Here is a 22,530-nt window from a genome sequence, read left to right on the forward strand (position 1 = left end):
TTACTTAAGTGATGACTACTATAATAGCAATGACTCCTTTTTGAGCACTAGGTCCCAACCATCTCATACTTTTTATCTCATTTAATTTCCCCAACAAGCCTAGAAGGTTACATAGTGAATATCTTTTATTTTTAACTGCCCACCATCCTTCTGCCTTCACTTGGTAATAATATCTTGCTTCCTTTGAGAAAATCGCCCACCATTTTCCAGAACCTATTATGGCAATCTTAGGAGGGCTGTCAATCACGGTATATATGTGTGTTCAGTTGCTCAGTCTTTTCTGACTCTTTCGACCCCATGGACAGTAGCCCACCAGTCTCCTCTGCCTTTGGAATTTTCCAGGCAAGAATACTGGAGTAGGTTGCCATTTCCTACTCCATGGAATCTTCCTGATCCAAGGAACCCATGTTTCTTGCATCTTCTGAATTAGCAGGCAGTTTATTTACCACTGTGCCGCCTGGGAAGCCCTGTCAATCACAGTATTCTCCCATAAGCCACAAAGTGGGCATATTATCCAACCAGAGTCAGTGAAGCTCTCTTGAAGATTTTGAATCTTAGCAGAATGGTGCTAGTGCAGAAAGGAGTTTGCTCAGATTCATCTCAATGGTGTTTCCCTTCAGAAAAGACCTTATATTAGTTCCTAATCTGGATCCCAAGCTTCCCAAATGAAACAGCAGTAAAAAAAATCTGCCTGCCAATGCAGGAGACACAAGTTTGATTCCTGGGTCCTGAAGATCCCCCGGAAAAGGAAATGGCAACCAATTTCAATATTTTTGCCTGGGAAATCCCATGATTAGAGGAGTCTCGCAGGCTACCATGCATGGGGTCACAAAAGAGTTGGACACAACTTAGCGACTCAACAACAAAAAATGTGGATCCCAGAGCTACCATGGTACCTTTATTTTCATATATAAGCACCCCTATTCTTTCAATAAATTTCTTTTTTCATTTAAATTAACTGGAGAATCCTTCGATTGTTGTAAGCCTTTGTGTTATTATGAGACAACTGATTTGCAAAAAAAAAAATCAGTTGCATTCTTCAGAAGGGCAAATCCATGACATAGTTAGAAAGGTATCAGTTCAGTTCAGTTCAGTCGCGCAGTCGTGTACAACTCTTTGCGACCCCATGAATTGCAGCACGCCAGGCCTCTCTGTCCATCACCAACTCCCGCAGTCTACCCAAACCCATGTCCATCGAGTCGGTGATGCCATCCAACCATCTCATCCTCTGTCGGCCCTTCTCCTCCTGCCCCCAATCCTATCCAGCACTAGGGTCTTTTCCAATGATACAATATATGATTAAAACTGTCAACAGTTGAATAACAAGTCAGGCCACTTACTAGCTGTTTTAATCATGAACAAGCTAGTTCATTTCCTTAAAGCTCAGTTTTGTCAGTTGTAAAATGGGAAGAGTAATATTGTCTCAGTTTTGTTAGTTGTAAAATGGGGATAGTAATACTGCAGTGCTCATTGTTGCAAGAAATCCTTTATATAATACACAGTTGATGAGTATTTTTAAATGACTGTAGTATTAGTTGTATATTCTTGCCGCCTCTTCATCGGTTCTGCTTGCCATTTCTGTCCTTTATTGTGCCCATTTGCATGAAGTGTTCCCTTGGTATCTCAGATTTTCTTGAAGAGACCTCTACTCTTTCTCATTCTATTGTTTTCCTCTATTTCTTTGCATTGTTTACATAAGAAGGCTTTCTTATCTCTCCTTGCTATTCTCTGAAACTCTGCACTCAGTTCAGTATATTTTTCCTTTCCTCTTTTGCCTTTGACATCTCTTTTCTCAGCTATTTTCATTTATGTTCTTATCATTACTTTCATTATTTGAATATTCATCTAAATAGATCAAGCCCTGGCATGCTTTTTCAAAAGGATTTAAACTAGTGTTTACTACTAAGTTTTCATTATGTATTTTCCTCCTTGAGTGACAGAACACTTGTTTTTTTCTTTTCTCATTGCTGATTTTCATGGCCATGAAGTTTTATATCTGCCATGTATATAGAACTGAGCCAGTAAGTATTTGAACTGAGAGAATGGTTTTATTGAGAGTGGAACAGAGTTATAATTTCATAAAGAAATTGATAGGCTAAATTAGCAAATTTTGTTCTAAATTTGATATAAAGAACATTTGCTTTTTTATTATTTGAGAAAATAATATTTGTCCACATTTTAAACTCAGGGAACAATGAATAAAGAGGGAAGAGAAGTAATGAAGGAAGGAAGGAAGGGAGTGAAGAGAAAAAAATAAAATAGGAATCACTTAAGCTGAAACTTTCACAACAGAAGAGAATATGATTTAGTTAGCACTGTATCCAATTTAAGATAGTAGTGTGATTTACTTCAAAAAGCTAGTTCCTTTAGGCCACTTTAGTAGCTTCCCCGATGGCTCAGTTGGTAAAGAATCTGCCTACAATGCAGGAGACCTGGGTTTGATCGCTGGGTCAGGAAGATCCCCTTGAGAAGGAAATGGCAACCCAATCCAGTTTTCTTGCCTGGGAAATCCTATAGACAGAGGAGCCTGGCGGGCTACAGTCTATGGGTGGCAAGAGTCGGACACGACTTAGCGACTAAACCACCAGCACATTATCTAAGGTATAAAAAGCGAATTAAAAAGGCTTACAATTTATTTTATTTACTAAAACCTAACCTGAAATGTTGGGATATTGTGTTCATTTTGGGATATCACATTTAAAGTACATTGATAAGTCAGAGTATATTCATAGGAATTTTAAATAAAGAAAAGAGGGCTTCAAAGTGACGGAGTTCAAGAGTATGAAGAGCTGTCATGTAACACTGTCTACACTATTCATGTGCAGCGAGTAGTGTTAGGGTGAATGAATGGACTGCATCAAAGCAGGTTTATACTTTCTATGACAAAATAATTAAGTGATTAGATCTGCCTTCTTACACAGTGTGAAAGATAGTATTTTCCAAAATAACCACAGTAATATTTCTGGTTTCATATATTCCTAAAACCCATATTCTGGTGCAGAACTTCCACTCCCATCAGGCTGTTGTTGTTGTTGCTAAGTCCCGTCTGGCTCCTCTGTCCTCCACTATCTACCGGAGTTTGCTCAAATTCATGCCCTTTGAGTCGGTGATGCTATCTAACCATCTCATCCTCCTCCACTCTCTTCTCCTTTTGCCTTCAATCTTTCCCAGCATCAGGGTCTTTTCCAATGAGTTGGCTCTTTGCATCAGGTGGCCAAAGTATTGGAGCTTCAGCAAGAGTCGTTCCAATGAATGCTTAGGGTTGATTTCCCATCAGGAGATGGAGTCTATTTCCCCAGTCCTTGAATTTGGGCAGACTTGTGGCTGCTCCAGCCCAGAAAGTTACACTGATTTCTGAGGCTGGATTATAAAAAAAAGATGTATCTTCCATCAGGCTTCCCCGGTGACTCAGCGGTTAAAAAATAAAATCTGCCAGCAAAGCAGGAGACTTGGGTTCGATCCCTGGGTCTTGAAGATCCCCTGGAGGAGGAAATGGCAACCCATTCCAGCATCTTTGTCTGGAAAATTCTATGGGCAGAGGGGAGCCTGGCAGACTGCAGTCCACAGGGTCACAAACAGTTGGATGTGATGTGTGTATGTGCATACGCACACACACACACACACACACACACACACACACACACACACACCCCTTCCATTCAGCTTCACTTGGGGCACTGGCCCTCAGAAACCAGACTCTCCATTGTGAAGAAGCTCAGATCACATAAAGAGGTCACAAGTCGGTGTTCAGCCCATAGCCCTAGATGACATCTTAGCCAACAGCTGGCATCAACCAGCTGATGTGTGAACACTTGATGTGTGAATGAATGATCCTCCAGATCACTTCTGCCCCCACTCTTTGAGTCTTCCAGCTGAAGCTCAGACATCCTGGAACAGAGACAAGCCACATTTAAAATAATACAGAGAAAGAAATTTCAACATTAAGGTGAGCCCTGATGTTAAGTCTTCAGAAGCATCAAATTGCTCAGATTTGCAATTCTTTTCCTAACTCTTTTGTATCCATTTCAAACATGAATTTATCCTGACCCCCTCCATTTCAGCTGCCTGAAGAAATAACAGGAAGGCTAGAAAATGAATGAAGAATCAGAAACTACACATTGAAGCCCATTGCCTTTGTGAGCTCCACATGGGGCTCTGAAGTGCAAGGAGCTGTTTGGGAGCAACAACTCAAGTAGCAAAATTTTAGGTCATTCAATAAAGTAGTCTCCTTTACAATGCCTGACAAGAGTATTTCTAGAGAATTAGGACAAAATGGGACTCTTTTATCCAGTTTCAATTTGATTTTAAATTTACCCAGACTTCATAAAAATTCTATACCAAGGTTGCCCTGCTGCTTCTCTGATATTTTTAAGCAATACATTGAATTCCAATGGGAAAAAAATTTATTCAGTTTGAGAGATTTGATGTTTATTCTCTTCTATGTAATTGATATTGACTACTGTGGCAAGGTTTACTTTCTTGTTAATAAATCAAAACAACACATAATTTTTCTCAGACATCTAATTAGAAGCAGACACGTTATTCTAAGAGAACATAAAAAAAATGTACTTCCTAGACAACAGATTGAAGGTTTAAATGTCTACCTTTATGGTCATTATTTTCAGAATATTTATTTTTAACCTATCATACTTTGGTTTTTTTGAGGGGAAAAACCATGAATTTTAAAATATTAAGTGTTAAAATCTAATTTAACTCTAAGCATTACATAGCTCCAATCTTTATAAAATTTTGTTTGAATCATAAGGTAAGACTCCAGCCAGTAAAACTTTTGATAATTTTTAATCTTTCTCAGTCAGCTCATAAAAATATCAATATTGGATTGTAAGTAGCAAAAAGTTTAAAATTAAGCTTAAAATCATAGTCAACAGAAAATTATTAGAGAACTTACATGAATGGATAATTTATATGAGGAAACAAAAACTACAGAAACTAATGAGTATCTTTTGCAATATTTTACTAGTGTGTTTTGTGAAATATGTTGGAGCTGATTATATACTTTTGTTATTAAAGATTTTTAAAATATCTGCACTTCCTCTTTACTCCTTTAAATATATGATTACAATTTCTATCCTCTTACTTGATTAAAAACATTTGGAAACCAGTGATCTCTGATGTTAATAATAATCCCTTTTATTCCTAAGTAATGTTTTCCTCTCATTATTTCCTTACTGCCTTGTTAATTATCAGTTATGGTTTAAAAGTTTTTCCCTTAGGAAAATGAAACAAAGAGGAGGAAGAATTTAGTTGGAAAGTATAATTTTTTGGTTTTCTTTTACCAAATGATGTTGACCTAGTTTTATGATACCCACTTTGAAAATTATAACAAAAACAAATTCCTTAGTTTCCTGAAAAATCAGAAGGAAGTACACTGATACTTCTGTTTATGGCATTTCATTCTTTACATATTTTATCTAATAATTTATTTGATTGCTTTAGTTAAGTCAAACATTAAAAATGGTTGTACAGTGGACCCTCCATATCTGCAGGCTCTGCATCCATGATTTTGCAGGTCAAAAATATTTTTTTTTTAAATTCCAGATGGTTCAAAAAAGCAAAACTTGAATTTGTCTCACACCAATAACTGTTTACATAGCATTTATGCTGTATTTACAATTATTAACATAGCGTTTGAGCGTCTCAGGTGACACAGTGATAAAGAATTTGCCTGTCAATGTAGGAGACACAAGAGATTCAGGTTCTATCCTTGTGTTGAGAAGATCTCCCGCAGTAAGAAATGGCAGCCCACTCCGGTAATCTTGCCTGAAAAATTCCATAGACAGAGGAGCCTAGCAGGCCACAGTCCATTGGGTCATGAAGAGTCAGACATGACTGAGCATAGCACAGCACACAGTATTTACATTCTATTAGGTATTGTAAGGGGGCTTCTCTGGTAGGTCAGGTGGTAAAGAATCCACCTACTATGCAGGAGACTCTGGTTTGATTCCTGGGTCAGGAAGATACCCTGGAGAAGGGATAAGCTACCCACTCCAATATTCTTGGGCTTTCTTGCTGGTTCAGACAATAAAGAATCTGCCTGCAATGCGGGAGACCTGGGTTCGATCACTGGGTTGGGAAGATCCCCTGGAGGAGGGCATGGCAATCCACTCCAGTATTCTTGCCTGGAGAATCCCAGTGAACAGAGGAGCCCGGCGGGCTACAGTCCATGGGGTCATAAAGAGTCGGACACAACTGAGCAACTAAGCACAGTACTGTACAGGTATTGTAAGTATTCTAGCGATGATTTAAAGTATATGGTAGTATATACACAGGTTATAAGCAAATAATCCTTTAAATATAATGATGTAGTATTTACATAAGGGACTTGAGCATTCTGAGATATTGATACCTGAGGGGTCCTGGAATCATCTGTGGATACTGAGGGTGACTCTATGAGTAGAAACAGTCACCATTCTTAGAAAAGTGTCTGTGTCAATATCTTTTGTCTGGTATCCATTTTTTCTCTCCTTTGACTTTGGTAACGTGTTCTCTCTGGGGCTCTCTTTCTCATGCTAGTAGTGAAAAGAATATCCTTCTACCTGAGGTTGTATAATATGACAAATACCACAAATTTTATTTAATCAACTCTCATTCTTCTGAGTTGGTCCTGGCAGAATTTTGATTTAAGTGCATTAAAAAGAAGAGACATCACTTTGCTGACAAAGGCCCATATAGTCAAAGCTATGGTTTTTCCAGTAGTCATGTCTGACTGTGAGAGTTGGACCATAAAGAAGGTTGAGCACCAAAGAATCGGTGCTTTTGAAATTGTGGTACTGGAGAAGACTCTTGATAGTCCCTTGGACAGCAAGGAGATCAAGCCAGTCAATCCTAAAAGAAATCAACCCTGAATATTCATTGGAAGGACTGATGCTGAAGCTGAAGCTCCAATACTTTGACCACTTGATGTGAAGAGCTGACTCATTAGAAAAGACCCTGATGCTGGGAAAGACTGAGGGCAAAAGGAGAAGGGGGCAGCAGAGGATGAGATGGTTAGATGTCATCATTGACTCAATGGACCTGAGTTTGAGCAAGCTCTGGGAGATAGTGGAGGACAGAGAAGTCCGTTGTACTGCAGTTTATGTGGTCACAAAGAGTCAAACATGACTTAGCAATTGAACAACAACAAAGTTTATTTTGCTTTTGGTACCATTTCCTTACATTTGGAAATAAACTTCTCCTAATGTCTAAGTCTAGGAATTCACTATCTTTGTATTCTTTTATTTCCTCTCTTACCCAAATCTGTTTCTGAGAAGATATTTGTAAACTTAAATATTATATATTGACCTCTTCTGGAAGTATCTGCACTTTAAGATTTATAAAGATTTAAAAGTTTATAAAATTTTAAATTGCAGATAATAAAATAGGAGAAGCTGCTGCTGCTGCCACTAAGTCGCTTCAGTCGTGTCCGACTTTGTGCGACCCCATAGACAGAAGCCCACCACGCTCCTCCGTCCATGGGATTTTCCAGGCAAGAGTACTGGAGTGGGGTGCCATTGCCTTCTCCAGGAGAAGCTGAATAGGATGGTAAATGCGATGAAATATGTTTACTGGAACCCTTCTGCTGCTGCTGCTAAGTCGCTTCAGTCGTGTCCGACTCTGTGCGACCCCATAGATGGCAGCCCACCAGGCTCTCCCGTCCCTGGGATTCTCCAGGCAAGAACACTGGAGTGGGTTGCCATTTCCTTCTCCAATGCATGAAAGTGAAAAGTGAAAGTGAAGTTGCTCAGTCGTGTCCGACTCTTCGCGACCCAAGGACTGCAGCCTACCAGGCTCCTCCATCCATGGGATTTTCCAGGCAAGAGTACTGGAGTGGGGTGCCATTGCCTTCTCCGGGAACCCTTCTACCTAATCCAAAAGCTAGATTTATAAATAGCAATCATAGTCATTACCCACTATGTAAACTTTGTTATGTTACAGGAATTGACTTAAGTGCTGTTACTCTAAAAAGAGAGAGGGTGGGAGAATGAGCCCTTTGGAACACAGAAGCATTTCACACTGAGTGTGGCCCACGCCAAGAACAACAGTAAACAATCAATTTACATGAAAAGTCTTGAGACATGTGTTAGTGAGTTTTCTTACACTTATAAGTAAGAAAATGCAGTTAGGTCACCTGCGAGGAGGGTAATTGATTGCATGCTGTGTTCTGCAGGAAGATAGAACAGCTTCATGAGCCCAGAATTTTTCTGAGTATTGATGTTCACAAAAACTCTAATGGACAATGAGCTTGTGCAATGATCTGCGCTTAAGTGACTGGGCCATCCATTTATTTACCCAGAAAATACATAGCCCAAATGGAAGATTCGATTGGGTCCCAGTTGCCCTATTCAACTCTGGATTATCCTTCCGGGGAAAGTTTATGTTGGACCAATTCAGTGGGAGTGTACTTCTGCTGCATCAATAATACTATTTAGGCTTGTCTTTGTGACAATCCTTCGTGTGCTGCTAGAAAGTTGGACTAATATATACCCTACATGTTTCAAAAATCATGGTATAACTTAAACTAAAATGAACCACCTGGGTATATATTGTTAGGATTCTTCAGGTAAAAATAATATAATATTCAACTACAACCAGCTGATACACAAAGGGAGATATAATGGCTCACATTACTGCAAAGTCTAGAGAAAGTGTGTACACGTAAATGAGTATTACACAATTTCTCTGCTTTGTATCCCAGCCCTGCTGCTGTCTCATATTAACTTTATACTCAGGTTGGCCTTCTTTAGGATAGCTGCAGTAGGTTCCGGTCATAACTCACAAATAAAACTATCCAGAATAAAGTCATTTTACTCACTGTCGAACAAAAATCTGGGTGTCCATAGGCAAAATACTGACCTTCTCCAGTCATGTCTATGTTCTCACCTTTAGCATCTGTTAATGTTATCTTATGTGGTAGAGAGACTTTGCAAATGTGTTTAAAGTTAAGGATGTTAAAATGGGAAATTATCCTGGATTGTTCAAATGGACCCAGTCTCATAACTTGTGTCCTTAAAAGCAGAGAAGCTTTCCCAGCTGTACTCAGAGGAAGATGTGACCACAGAAGAATGGTCAGAGTTCTTCTGCAGGGCTCCTGTCTTTGAAGGCTGAGGGAAGCAGGTGTCACAAGCGAAGAATGCAGTCAGCCACCGGGAACTGCAAAAGACAAGGAAAGGAATTCTCCCTTAGAATCCCCAGAAAGGAGTTCAACCCTGCCAACACTATGACCTTAGCCCAATGATGCTGTTGTTCAGTTACCAAGTCATGACCTACTCTTTGCGACCCTATGGACTGCAGCACACCAGGCTTCCCTGTCCCTCACCATCTCGCAGAGTTTGCCCAAGTTCCTGTCCATTGCATCAATGATGCCATCCAACCATCTCATCCTCTGTCACCCTCTTTTTCTGCCATTCAGTGGTATCCACCAGCCCAATGATACAGGTGCCTGATTTCTAACCTACAAGCCTATAACAGAATAAACTCATATTGCATAAGCTGTTAAATTCATGGTAATTTTGTTACAATAGCTGTAGAACTAACACACTGAGTTAGGACATGTGGATTGGACAGATTTAGATCCGCTGCTGAACACGTGACAGGGATGAGGGAAATAGCATGAGCTGATTGACTGAGGCATGAATTAAGTAACCAAACAAACTATTCTGGAGAGAAAGATAGGATAAGATTTAAAAAAGAAGAAGAATCAATGAGCCTACTTTAAATGTCACGTTGCACTTGAAAATATGTGGGTTGTTTTCAAATATCTTTTGATATTGATTTCTAACATAATTCCACAGTGATAACACAACAAAGACTGTAGGATTTCAATACCTTTGGACCATGAAATCTTTACACCATGCTTTATGTCCCTGGATATGTTCCAGTGTCTCCTAGTTTATAGTCTATGGGAACTTGAATAGGATTTATATCCTACTGTCGTGTGAAAATTGTATAAATCTTAATTATGTTGAATTGGTTCATAGTGCTTTTCAGGTCTACTATGTCCTTCTACTTCTCTGTATATTCATTCTACTAGTTTTTGAGAGTTTTATACTGAAACTCCAACTAAAAATCTTAATTTTTTCTACTTTAAAAAGAATCGTAATACACAGTGGAACTATATGCAAATTTTTCTGTTTTCCAGGTCTCCTGTCATTGTGTTATACTACTTTCCTAATTTAAAAAAATAAAAGAAAGAGACAATGAAACTTTAGAGCTAGGAGAAGTGATCTACATGATCCATAGCTGTCCCACAATGGAGAACAGAATATGTGTGGGCTGTCTACAACATGTGCTATAGTACACTGACCTCAGATGGGATGTGAAACTGGGAGATTCCTTTAAGACTCCAAGGTCTGTTCAGCTCCAAGGTTACTCAAAAATGTGATTTCTTCTTTTCTTTCTAAGAGGGATATGGATTAATTTTTCTTCCGTGTCTTACAACTTCTCTTGATCAATGTATTTTTAATGTATAAGGAGATTGTAGTTTGTCACAGGACCTGTCTGAAATGCTTGGAAAATGCTCGCTCAGTGCCTAATGGAAGAAAAAATGATTCAGTGGAAGAAAAATAAGGCCAAGACAAAAGTATGACCAACTGTTTATGGATGTATGATGTTTTTATTACTTAGCTAGAGCACAATATAGAATCATAAACTCATGAAAAAGTATTGTAGCAACCCATTTAAATGTATCATATAATCCTTAGTTCACTGAGGTCTTTCAAGACTTCCTTATATGTATTAACAAAGATCTGTTTTCCAACTTCTCCATTTCTGAAATACAGTAAATACTATAAATACTTGCTGTTATTGATGCTATTTTATCTCTATAATGAGTAGCTACAGTATATGGGATGGTTCAGAGTTTCTTCCAGAGTAACCTCGAGGTATAGGGAAGACCTATATCCTGAAGGTAAAATTAATGTCAACCCTAAATAGAAAGTAATAGATCATTTCTTAGACATGCAGCAACAGTAAGCTTGGCTAGAAACAGCATTCAATTGAATGGATGAAATGAAAACAGAAGTAAACTTTTGTAGATTATCTATCACTTTCCAAAGGAAAGAATCTGAGGGACATGGGCATCTTGGTTGTGAAAGGACTTTGCCCAGGCATTGCCATGACCTAGAGGGACTAGCCATCCAGACCTATCTTTTCCCCTCACCTACCAAGCAGCCACATGGTGGTTACTAATGTAAATTCTCAGGTCTTTAATAGTAGGACACAGCATCAGGGACCTTGTGTATACACCCCTAAATATACAAATTAACTGATACTCTATCACATCTCAAGCCAGGTCACATTGTCCCCGGTTTATGGTGAGAGAGTTCAAGGCCACGAAACAGACTTTGCACTTTGGGAAATTCATCTCTATAGGGTCTCTTACTGGATGGCACTCAAAAAAAAAGTCTACAGTTTGCTAAATAAATTTTGGAGCTACAGCCTATGGAAAGGTGTGTATAAAGTTAGATAAATAACTAATTAAAATATATATACCCTATCAGGTGTAAGATGGATGAGAAGTTTTGTAGCACAGGGAGCCCAGTCTAACCCTCTGTGATGACCTGGAAGGATGGGATGGGGGAGAAGGGAAGCCCCAGAGGGAGGGGATGTATGTATAATTATGGCTATATGTGTTGTTGTATGACAGAAACCAACACAACATTGTAAAATTTTTTTTTACTTTTATAAAAACATTGAAAAAATAAAAACTCCCCTGGGATAATATTTTTATTCGAGAGTTGTCTGTATGTATTCTGTAATTTTAGGATTGAATGTTTCTTTTTACATTTCAAATTTCACAAAACATGGTAAACTATGGATAGTAGCTATGCCTCTGTATTTTTCAAACTATTTCAGAAATAATAATGCCATACTGAGGTTCTCAATCTGCTTATCTGGCACCACTCCAGAGCTTCCCTGGAACACTTGGAAATATAGGGAGTGGTGATGACAAGACAGGAGCTTTCTCTTGTCACAACTGCTAGGAGATATTACTGGTATCTAGGTCCTGAAGGGTCAGGTATACTACACATGCTGCAATATTGAGAAAGCCACACACAACAAAAAACAAAGAACAGTCTTGTCCTAAATGCCAGTTGTATTTCTGTAGAGAAACAGTGCTCCTAGTTGCTGGAGACCGTCTGAGATTATAATTTAAAACAAAAAGACACTAGGGGTTTAGGTACATTTACTGCAGCCAGATCAGGATACGGTATGACCAGTTTAAGTTTCCATTTCTGTATCATTGTAGATAACTGTATGTGTGTGTGGTGGTGGGGGAGGGGGGGCAGCGGTGGCTTTGTGTGAGTTTCTTTACTCTCCAAAAGACTCCAACAATAAAAATTAGTTTCTCTCATTTTTCAGTGACTGGAGACCGATGACATAGTCGTTGGGTCTGAAGGAAATGCAGATCTTGTAAACTTTCTAGTTAGCTTTTTAAATTTGACCTATTTGTTAACTGGAGGACAATTGCTTTACAATGTTGTATTGATTTCTGCCATACAACAACACAAATCAGCCATAATTATAGATATATCCCTTCCCTCCTGAGCCTGCCTCCCCTCCACCCAACCCACCCTTCTTGGTCATCACAGAGTGTCAGGCTGGGCTCCCTGTGTTACACAGTAACTTCTATCTATTTTACACCTGATACTGTATATATTCCAATGCTACTTTCTCAATTCGTACCACCCCCCCCACCACTGTCCGCAAGTCCATTCTCTAATAGATTCATCAGTACCATTTTTCTAGATTCCATATATATGTGTTAATATACCATATTTGTTTTTCTCTTTCTGACTAACTTCACTCTATACTAGGTTCATCTACCTCACTACAACTTTTGATAAATCAAAGTGGCCAAATCAGATAACTTATCTTGACCAGAGGAAATTGCAGCCCTGCAAGCAAAGTCACAGTTCTAACTCAACTTCATCCAGGTCAGTTATTCTGTGTTTCTCGTTATTCACAGAACATTTCCTTCCACTTGACTTAATCCTCCAGAGGTGACAATTAAGGGAAACCTCTGAACACCCATGCATTTTCTCAACCAGATAACAAAGTCCAGCATTATATGCACACTTTGCGATGTAGAAATAGGTCGCCGTACAAATAGGGGCTGATCAGATATCAGAGGGAGCTGACCATTGAAACAAAGGCATTCATTCCAGGACCGCTGCAGCTGCATCTCACAGGCCTACCCCACACAAAGACTCTTCAGCGAAAATCCTTTATGAGTGAGGTTTGAACAATCACACAATCAGTGGGCATGACAACACCCCATCTTTTTAAACTCAGTGACCAAAGATCAGTTCCAACCAGTGAACTTTCTAATTGTTGCAAATGCCCTGTATATGCCTGGCTTGTCCTGCCCACACGTTTTCAGGAGATAAAAGTTAAGTCAGAAACAAAGTTCTATGGAAGTCAATGAAGCATTTTTAAGAAACATTAGCGAGATTTTTTCATCTCTTTCCAAAAGAAAAAAAGAAAAAGTTAAATTTCTGTCCAGCAACCTCAGAATCGTCAAGACAAAGAAAAATATTCCATCCCCCAAACCTAACAAAAGGCCCATTTACTCTCTGACACCCTGGGTGGACTTTCAAGCACACTTCTCCAACAATCACTGTATTATGCCCATAGAATAATGCCAACCTGTGATGTGGGGTTTGTGCAATCAATTTGGAATTCAGAGTAAACCAAGACCAAATGCTGCCCCAACACCAAGTCATTAAGGCTAAGCCAAACATAGGGAAACAAAACAAAAATAAGTCTTCTTTCTAGGAGCAGCAATTGTTGCTGTTGTTTTTCAGTCGCTAAATCGTGTCCCACTCTTTGTGACCCCATGGACGGCAGCACACCCGGCTTCCCTGTCCTTCCCTTTCTCACGAAGTTTGCTCAAACTCATGTCCATCGAGTTGGTGATGCCATCCAACCATCTCATCCTTTGTCACCTCCTTCTACTCTTGCCCTCAATCTTTCACAGCATCAGGGTCTTTTCCAATGAGTCAGCTCTTCGCATCAGGTGGCCAAAGTAGTGAAGGCAGGATTAAAAGTTAATATAAGAGAATTCTGCCCACAGGACAAGAGCATATTCTCAAAATGAAAGAAAAGATGACCCACATGACTTTCAGGGATTTAAGTGTGATTCTTGATGTCCTTTCTGTTCACACATGGACAATTCACAAAAGAACATATTTGTCTTTACAAACTGTTCTTAATAGCTTTGGGCTTCCCACACAGCTCAGTCAGTAAATAATCTGCCTGCAATGCTGGAGACCTGGGTTCTATTTCTGGGTTGGGAAAATTCCGTGGAGGAAGAAATGGCAACCTGCTCCAGTATTTCTGACTGGAATATTCCATGGACAGAAGAGCCTGACAGACTACAGTCCATGGGGTCACAAAGAGTTGGACACGACCCAGCACACACACTACACATACACAAACACACCCATACTTAAATTTGGTGTAACTATCGAAAGAGTAAAACAAACCAGTCACATCTCTGTCTATATAGCAAGGCATTCAATTCAGAAGGTTTCTATGGATTTCACAGAATGTATTTCACATGAATTATTTATATCTCTTAAAACTTGAAGAAAAATATTGAATTCAGTTTGTGGAATTGACAGCAGCTGAAGTAATAGGAAATGAAAATGCCATTTAACAGTTATACAATTGATTAAAGTATTACTGATTCAAGAGAATGATCACTTTGAGATTGATTACCATACTATTTTTTAAAATAAATCTTTAAATTCTGAGCACTGGAGCCAAAAGATTGCTAATTCTCTGTAAGCTTATAAATGCAATGGACAATTATTGATTTAGCACCAGAGGAATCAGTGTTTCCTTTGATTTTTGTAGGAATCAAAGATCTCATAACTTGATAGCAAATAACAATGATCTCCTACTTATACAAATATGATTTCTTCAATTAATGAATAATCATCCTATTTCATATTGCAATATTTGGGGTGAAAGTGTGGAAACGCAATTCAGTGAAATATAATGAAAAATCAAGACTCAGAATTGTGAGGCTGTTATGTTAAATATAAAAGGAAGTCAGTTTTCTAATCACAATGATAAGTAGTCCCCCATGAACCATAGAAGGGCAGTCTGACATTGATGAAGTAAAGTTATTTTACCTACATACAACCAAAACCCTTTATAGATGAACAGCAATTTGTTTCATACAAACTCTGGTCTCATACTTGCCTTTGCATGCCAGGCTTCTTGGTCCTTCTTGGTTCCTGGGCTTGCTCTGTTTGTGTGTGGGTGTGGGTGTGGGTGTGTGTGTGTGTGCACGTGCGTGCAGGCACATGTGCACAGGCGCACTCAGTTGCTCAGTGGTATCCAACTCTTTGCAACTCCACGAACTGTAGCCCGCCAGGCTCCTCTGTTCTCGGGATTTTTCAGGCAAGAATACTGGAGTGGGTTGCCATTTCCTACACGGGGTATGTTCCCCACCCAGTATCAAACCCATGTGTCTCCTACATTGGCAGGCAGATTCCTTACCACTAGCAGCACCTGGGAAAGCTGTCTGTGTCCATACAGACCCTTAATACACTTCCTTCCTCTCCCTGAGCTTTTCGCCAATGGAATTTTCTCTAAGGGAATTTTTTCTGACACCATCACTAGGTCAGGATCCCCTATAACAAACTCTCAGAGAACTTTTCTTCCTGAACTTTTGTTTCTCAGCACTACTCACATTTTCACTAAATACTCAATAGAGGGAATAATCTATGTGTAGGGAATAATCTTATGTTTAGGCAGTGCACATTATGTAAACTCCAACAGGGACTGAATTGTATCTAAATCACACACTATTCTGTCCCTGAGATTTAGCATAGTGTCTAGCATGTAGGTGTTTTCAATTACCAATAATTGTGTCACAGATAAACGTCATTGGCTATGATGCTACCACTGCACAAAGTCAGCGATAGGCGTTTAACTGAGCAGAGTGAATGACTGAAGGCATAAAATGTGCAAAGAACTAAAGTGGCTTTTATCATACCTGGACTTAATAACTTTGGGATAGAGAGGTTTTAAGAGTCAGTTGTAGCACCCAGTCTTTATAATTTGTCTAGAATATATATATATATATATATACCATGCATATGGCCATACATATTTACATCATTTGATTAGTGCTGGACACAGTTACAAGAAAACCATATTTTCTTGTTTTTTTTCTCTGTCACTGCTTCTTAACCATAGTCATGGTATTCCATCTGTATTTTTGCTAAACTGTGTTTTCTGAGAGTTCTTTCATTTAAAGATTTGTTTATCGTTTCATTGAGCAAGTAGTTACTGAACATCCACTGTCCCCTATCTTAATCAAGAGTGTGTCATAGATTGCTTGTGAACCTACTGGTTAAGTTGAAAAGAATTATTATTTATAACCCCTGAAAGGAAGTCTTCTATCTATTCTTAGAATTCTTAAACTAAGTCAATATCCAACCAGGGTCAAATTATGTGTCTTTGTGTAACTCAGTTAATTTCTCAGAAAATCAGTTTTGTACATACAAAGAAAGAGCTGGGTAATTAATACTCTAAGACTTTGAGATCACTTTAAGCTCTGAAGTAATGTAATTCCAATCTATTACAGGTACCACGCCGATCGCTTTGAATTCAAAAACTAACATTAAAAGTATCAAAGCAAACTGGGGTTTAGTAAATACTTCTCACTTGCTTTCACTAAAAGACAGGGACCAAGAAATATAGCACATATTTTCTTACTCCCAAGAAACACGGAGAGAACATTCATAAAACATGAGCTTGAAATTATAGAAACTTGTAATGTTTTTCCTTCCTCTTTCTTTATGAGAAGGGTTAGCCATAATCAGGTACACTGGGAATATGCTGCCCAGAAAGAGAACAGAGAAAGCCAAACTCACAAAGTAATCAAAGAGTACTTTAAAGTGTAAGATGAATTCAAATTACCAGGGAGAAACCTCCACCTATTATCTTGGAGAATCCTTGAAGACTGGGAAAAGTCCATCTATTTTTAAAATGATGGGGAAGAGTCAGAGAATAAAATGTCTTGATAGAAATATCTTAAGTATTTCTCAGAGGAATCAAGCTCCTACCAAACAATGTTTAGTTCACGACCGGTGTGAACATGGGGAGAGGAAGCTCCTATTTCCCACTGCTAATGAACATATTGTATTAATATGAGAGTATGGGAAAGAGGAGCTTCCCTGGTAGCTCAATGATAAAGAATACTCCTGCCAATGCAGGAGATGTGGCTTTGATCCCTGGGTCGGGAAGATCCCCTGGAGAAGGAAATGGCAACCCACTCCAGCACATGCTCAATCAGTTTCTTGATTTGTTGTTGTTGTTGTTCAGTCACTAAGTCATGTCTGACCCTTTGCAACCCCATGGACTGCAGCATGCCAGGCTTCCCTGTCCTTCACCATCTCCAGGAGTCTCCTCAAGCTCATGTCTGTTGAGTTGGTGATGTCATCCTACCATCTCATCCTCTGTCGTCCCCTTCTCCTCCTGCCTTCAATCTTTCCCAGTGTCAGGTCTTTTCCAGTGAGTCGGCTCTTCAACTAAATATCATGAGACACACTGTGGAATAACTGTTGATCTGCTCAGCAGCCAAAATCTAGTTCAGGCATCCTCATTTCCAAAGACCTATTACAGGAATCTGTAAGAGGAACAATGGTGCCTTGTTTTTATTCTTCCTCAAATTCTTTGAAATACAGACAGAAAGGGGAAAAATCCCTTTGAAGAGTACTGGACTGGGGAAAAGGAGATATTCTGGGCACTGTTATTTAGTTAATCTGGGTTTCATGCAGAAAACGAGTGGTCTGAATTAAGTACTTTTAATTTTTCTAGCACTAAAGTTTAATGCGGAGAAGGCAATGGCACCCCACTCCAGTACTCTTGCCTGGAAAATCCCATGGACAGAGGAGCCTGGTAGGCTACAGTCCATGGGGTCGCTAAGAGTCGGACACGACTGAGTGACTTCACTTTCACTTTTCACTCTCATGCATTGGAGAAGGAAATGGCAACCCACTCCAGTGTTCTTGCCTGGAGAATCCTAGGGACGGCAGAGCCTGGTGAGCTGCCGTCTATGGGGTCGCACAGAGTCGGACACGACTGAAGCGACTTAGCATAGTATAGCGAAGTTTAATGATTTAAATAACATTTAGGCAGGAAGAAAAAAGGTGCTACTCAGTTATATTAAATAGTACAGAAATTGACAAGCAGAAAACACACAGGGCAGTTTCCAGCCAGAAAGTTGGGTTCCCCTATGTGATTTTTCTGAAGACAGCAACATGACAATCACACTGAGTCACTTAGGTCACTGCCTCTGCCATCTGATTAGGGATGTGTCCCATGTGGCAGGCATCCTATACAATTGCTTTTACTTGAACTCCTTCAGGGATTCATATAATTCAAATGGAGAGGACTAGTTTTTTTGTTGAGAGTTTACAGAATATCAATTTAAAGGTAGTACTTGAATATTTAAGTGTTTTAATCAAGATGTATACATATTTTATTATTCCACTATACTGTAATTTATTAAAAAAATTAAGTCACACAGATTTAACCAAGTTCATTTTTTAAAAGGAGAAAAATAAGAATTCAAAGTGCTTCACATAGAATTCATGGTGCTTCAGAGGTCAGTGTTTAGATAAAATAGATGACAAATGCATTGTTTTTTCATCTTTGGTTTCACTCATAATTCCTCATGGGAAAACCTGTAGCTCTATATGCTGGTTAAGAGGTGAATTTTCTTTTTTTAAGATAGTTTCTTACTACTCTGCTGTCTATTTATTCATATTTTATAAATATTTGGAAGTAATTTGCATCTCTGAATATTAAAAATACATTTTTGAAACATACAATATAGTTTTATGAGTCATACATATAAATAGTACTGTTAGGAAAACTTCTTTGTAACATAGTGGTTTCCCACCTTAAAGGAAAATAGTCAAGTGAGTGAAAGTCACTCAGTTGTGTCCAACTCTGCGAGCCCATGGACTATACAGTCCATGGAATTCTCTAGGTCAGAATACCGGAGCGGGTAGCCTTTCCCTTCTCCAGGGGATCATCCCAACCCAGGGATTCAACCCAGGTCTCCCGCATTGTAGGCGAATTCTTTACCCGCTGAGTCACAAAGGAAGCCCAAGAATACTGGAGTGGGTAGCCTATCCCTTCTCCAGGGGATCTTTCCGACCCAGGAATAAAACCGGGGTCTCTTGCATTGCAGATGGATTCTTTACCAACTGAGGTATCAGAGAAGCCTTAAAGGAAAATAGAATTTATAAAACAATAAGGTCAATTTTAAATCGTGCATAAAACCAGTAATTGTGTATTTAAGGCAATTAAAATATTTATTGAATCTTGGTTAAAAGTAGATTGACAATGAGGTTAAAGAATAAAGTGTCATTTATTTGGTGCTACTTGGTGAATGCTTCTTAACTACAACTCATCTCACAAAACCATACACAATATACTTTCAATCACAACTCAAACAGAAAATAGCCTACAAAATCACATGGCTATAACCAATATACAGTGATTATATTTTTTAAAAGAACGAAAGTAAGTTAGCAATTAATTAAGGTGCAGTCACTTTTTTTCAAATAAAATATTAGCACCATACCAGATAAAATGATCTAAAACTATGGACCTCCCATACATCTTAAATAACTAAATATAAACTTCTTTTTCAAAGCACAAATATTAATTTGCAAAATCAGTTCTACCAGTAGTTAATATTTCTCTCCTATTTTTTTTTTTTCTTTTGCATTTTTTCCCAGTAAGGAAAAATAGGAGTAAAAACTCTTACGGGGTATGAAAATCAAACAACAAAAAAAAGAAAGCTAAGCCAACCCAAGGCTGTGCTCACTCCTTCAGCAGTGAGTTCCAACAGAAGCAAACGTGGACATTTCCCGGCGTATGGTACTGAAAGGTGAGAGCTCCAGTTCTGTGGTGTATTCGTTGTCATTGTCATCACTGGTTACCGTGGACGACTTCTGAATGCACTCGTCACAGCAGCAGCAGCAGCAGTCCATAAAGGCCCGACTGAAGGGTTTGCAGAGACAGAAGAGGAGGACAGGGGTGACACAGGACTTAAAGAACAGAAGGAACTGGCTGATGATGTTCAGAAGGTCTACTGTCTGCTGGGAAACCCCTGTGGCCATGTAAGCAGTCACAATGTTGCAAATGTTTTCAGGAATAATGCAAAATCCATATAAAATGGTCAAAGCCACGACTGTACAGTTCATCTGGCTTTCTAGCTGGATCTGTCGCTTATTCCCCCGGGTACAGGCTTTCTCGGCTTTGCGGATTTTCCTTGCAGTCACTAGAGAGCAGGTGATGGTGAAAAGCGTGGGCAAACAGAAGTAACAGCCGAAATACCACCAGAGTCTAGCGCTGTCGTAGGTGAGGGCTAAGACATAGATGGTGTCTGGGAGGTCGGGGGAGATCTTGATGACGCAGCGCTCGGCAGGCGCTCGCCCGCTCAAGCCCAGGTCCTCCTTACTCAACTGGCGGAGCACCACTTCCGGCAGGGCTAGCAGGAGGGCGCCCACCCATATCACAGCAAGTTTGGCGGTTGTGGAAGAACAGTTTTCTATCATTTCATAGTACATCTGGACGTTTGTGGCCGCCCGGAAGCGGTCTATACACAGAGCGCATAAAGTGAAGGTAGTGACTCCCAGAGAAGCAACCTGCGCGAGGAACATAGAATATATTTATCCTGGGTCATCTCTGAAATATCAAAACATTAGGCAGTAAATACAGATGGATGAAAAGTACCACCAAAAGGAAAAGAACAATTTCCTGGAATCAGGCATGGGTAACTGTTGTTGGTGACTTCTGATGAATCATGGTAAGGACAACAAATAAAAATAGAAGATAAAAAAGAGAAGAAATATAGTGGTTCTGGGTAATGGAGCCAAAAATATTAAAGCTGGAAGGATGCATAAAGATCAGCTACATCATAGTCAACCAAGAGACGTAAGGTGGTTCTCAAAGTCACAAGATAAGCAGAGTAATCATCTGAGAGCATCAAATTTACTCCACTGTTTGGGGTGAAATTAAAGTAATTTAATGTTTAATAAATGAAGTCATTATTTATATATTTAAACAAGGACAATGGATAGGAGGTAAAATGTTCCTGAAGTTCAGATAAAACAGGAGACTAACAGAAAATCCTTTAAGTGAATGGGCTGCTTTGGGGTATACCACAAATACCTACATTCATATGGGCTTCCCAGGTGGCACTAATGGTAAAGAACCCACCTGCCAATTCAGGAGACATGGTTCCATCCCTGGGTTGGGAAGATCCCCTGGAGGTGGGCAAGGCAACCCACTCCAGTATTGTATTCTTGTCTGGAGAACCCTATGGACAAAGGAGCCTGGCGGGCTACAGTCCACAAGGTTGCAAAGAGTCAAACACAACTGAAGTGACTTAGCATGCATACACACACGCATGTGTATATATATATATATATATAATTAATATATATTAATGTCTAAATTTTTAGGACTCTAAAGGATCATGTTGACAAAAGGAAAACCATTTGTCCTAACAATTTCAGCATTCAAAACATTAACTGTTCACCTACTACATTTAAGCTGTCACTCTCTAGAAAAATAAAAACTTGCCTTGTGGATTCTATGAGTTCCAATGGCAAATAGTCTTGCTTCTTATACATGACATATTAGTTAGTGTCTACTAGTTCTCATATGGAAAATGAGGATACTGCATGCATGTCCTGATTATTCTCATAACTATTGGTGGAGACAGTCTAAAAGTGAGATAAAATGAGGGGTTAGCTGTATGAAAAGCAAAAATGAAGAAAAATAGAACTAACAGAGTCTACATCAGAGCAAATCAAGAAGAGGTCATGGTTAAACTTATAACCACAGTTCTTTTACTACAAAATCTTCATGAAGTTTCCCATAAACATCAGCACAGAAAATATCAATCTAATATGCCTGAGTCATTTCTACATTTACCTTTTTAAAATTAATTTTCAACTTAATGAGTTTTTCACCATAATAGAAATCTATTTCTTATTTATGCTAGAGACTCAAAATAATTCTAAAATTGAAGTCCACACTGTGCAACTGTCCTAAGATCAGATTGTGTTTTATGTCAATAATTTTTTTTAATATCGCATTTTGGATATCTAAGAAGAATGTGTCATTTTCTAAAGGTCTGCATCAAACAGTATTATTTGGAAATTGCTGTATTTTCTTGTACAGATTTTTGGAAGCTTTTATGTATTTATTAGCTTTGCAAATGTTTTGAGTCATCTCTCTATAAGACTGTAAAGCACAAACAAAAAAAATTCTCAGGCTATCAAATGTACAAGAGTCCTCAGCAAGACTTTCTGCACCATCTTCACTGAGGCAAATCATGCGCATATTTCCTTGTCACCCTGTTTCCAGAGTCAGTTCAAAAATACAAGCTACAAAAGTTTATGCTCTGCAGCCTTTTAAAATTATGAATAACATTTCTATTAAAAGGACAGCTTGGCAATATGAAAATACTAGACTCTGAGAAGA

The 22,530-nt window shown here is 38.9% G+C and overlaps 1 protein-coding gene across 3 annotated transcripts in view; it reads right to left on the minus strand.

The window, feature by feature from the left end:
• Window positions 1–887: 887 nt before the first annotated feature.
• Window positions 888–22,530, minus strand: part of GPR37 (G protein-coupled receptor 37) — a 34,844-nt gene continuing 13,201 nt past the window's right edge. The window contains exons 2-4 of one of the 3 annotated variants that reach the window (XR_014066735.1): window positions 19,862–20,684; window positions 8,881–9,150; window positions 888–3,888 (exon numbers count right to left, since the gene is read on the minus strand). Coding sequence is in view for 2 of the 3 variants with exons in the window: in XM_081534145.1 (XP_081390271.1) it covers window positions 19,866–20,684 (819 nt within the window). In the remaining variant the exon portion in view is untranslated. Of the gene's footprint in view, window positions 3,889–7,126; window positions 9,151–19,324; window positions 20,685–22,530 lie in introns of those variants that run through there. The other 2 variants (XM_081534145.1, XM_081534144.1) reach the window with 2 other exon arrangements.

This window comes from Giraffa tippelskirchi, chromosome 10 (assembly GCF_054371585.1).
Source record: "Giraffa tippelskirchi isolate mGirTip1 chromosome 10, T2T-mGirTip1v1.2.pri, whole genome shotgun sequence".
In the NCBI taxonomy this organism is placed as follows: Eukaryota; Metazoa; Chordata; class Mammalia; order Artiodactyla; family Giraffidae; genus Giraffa; species Giraffa tippelskirchi.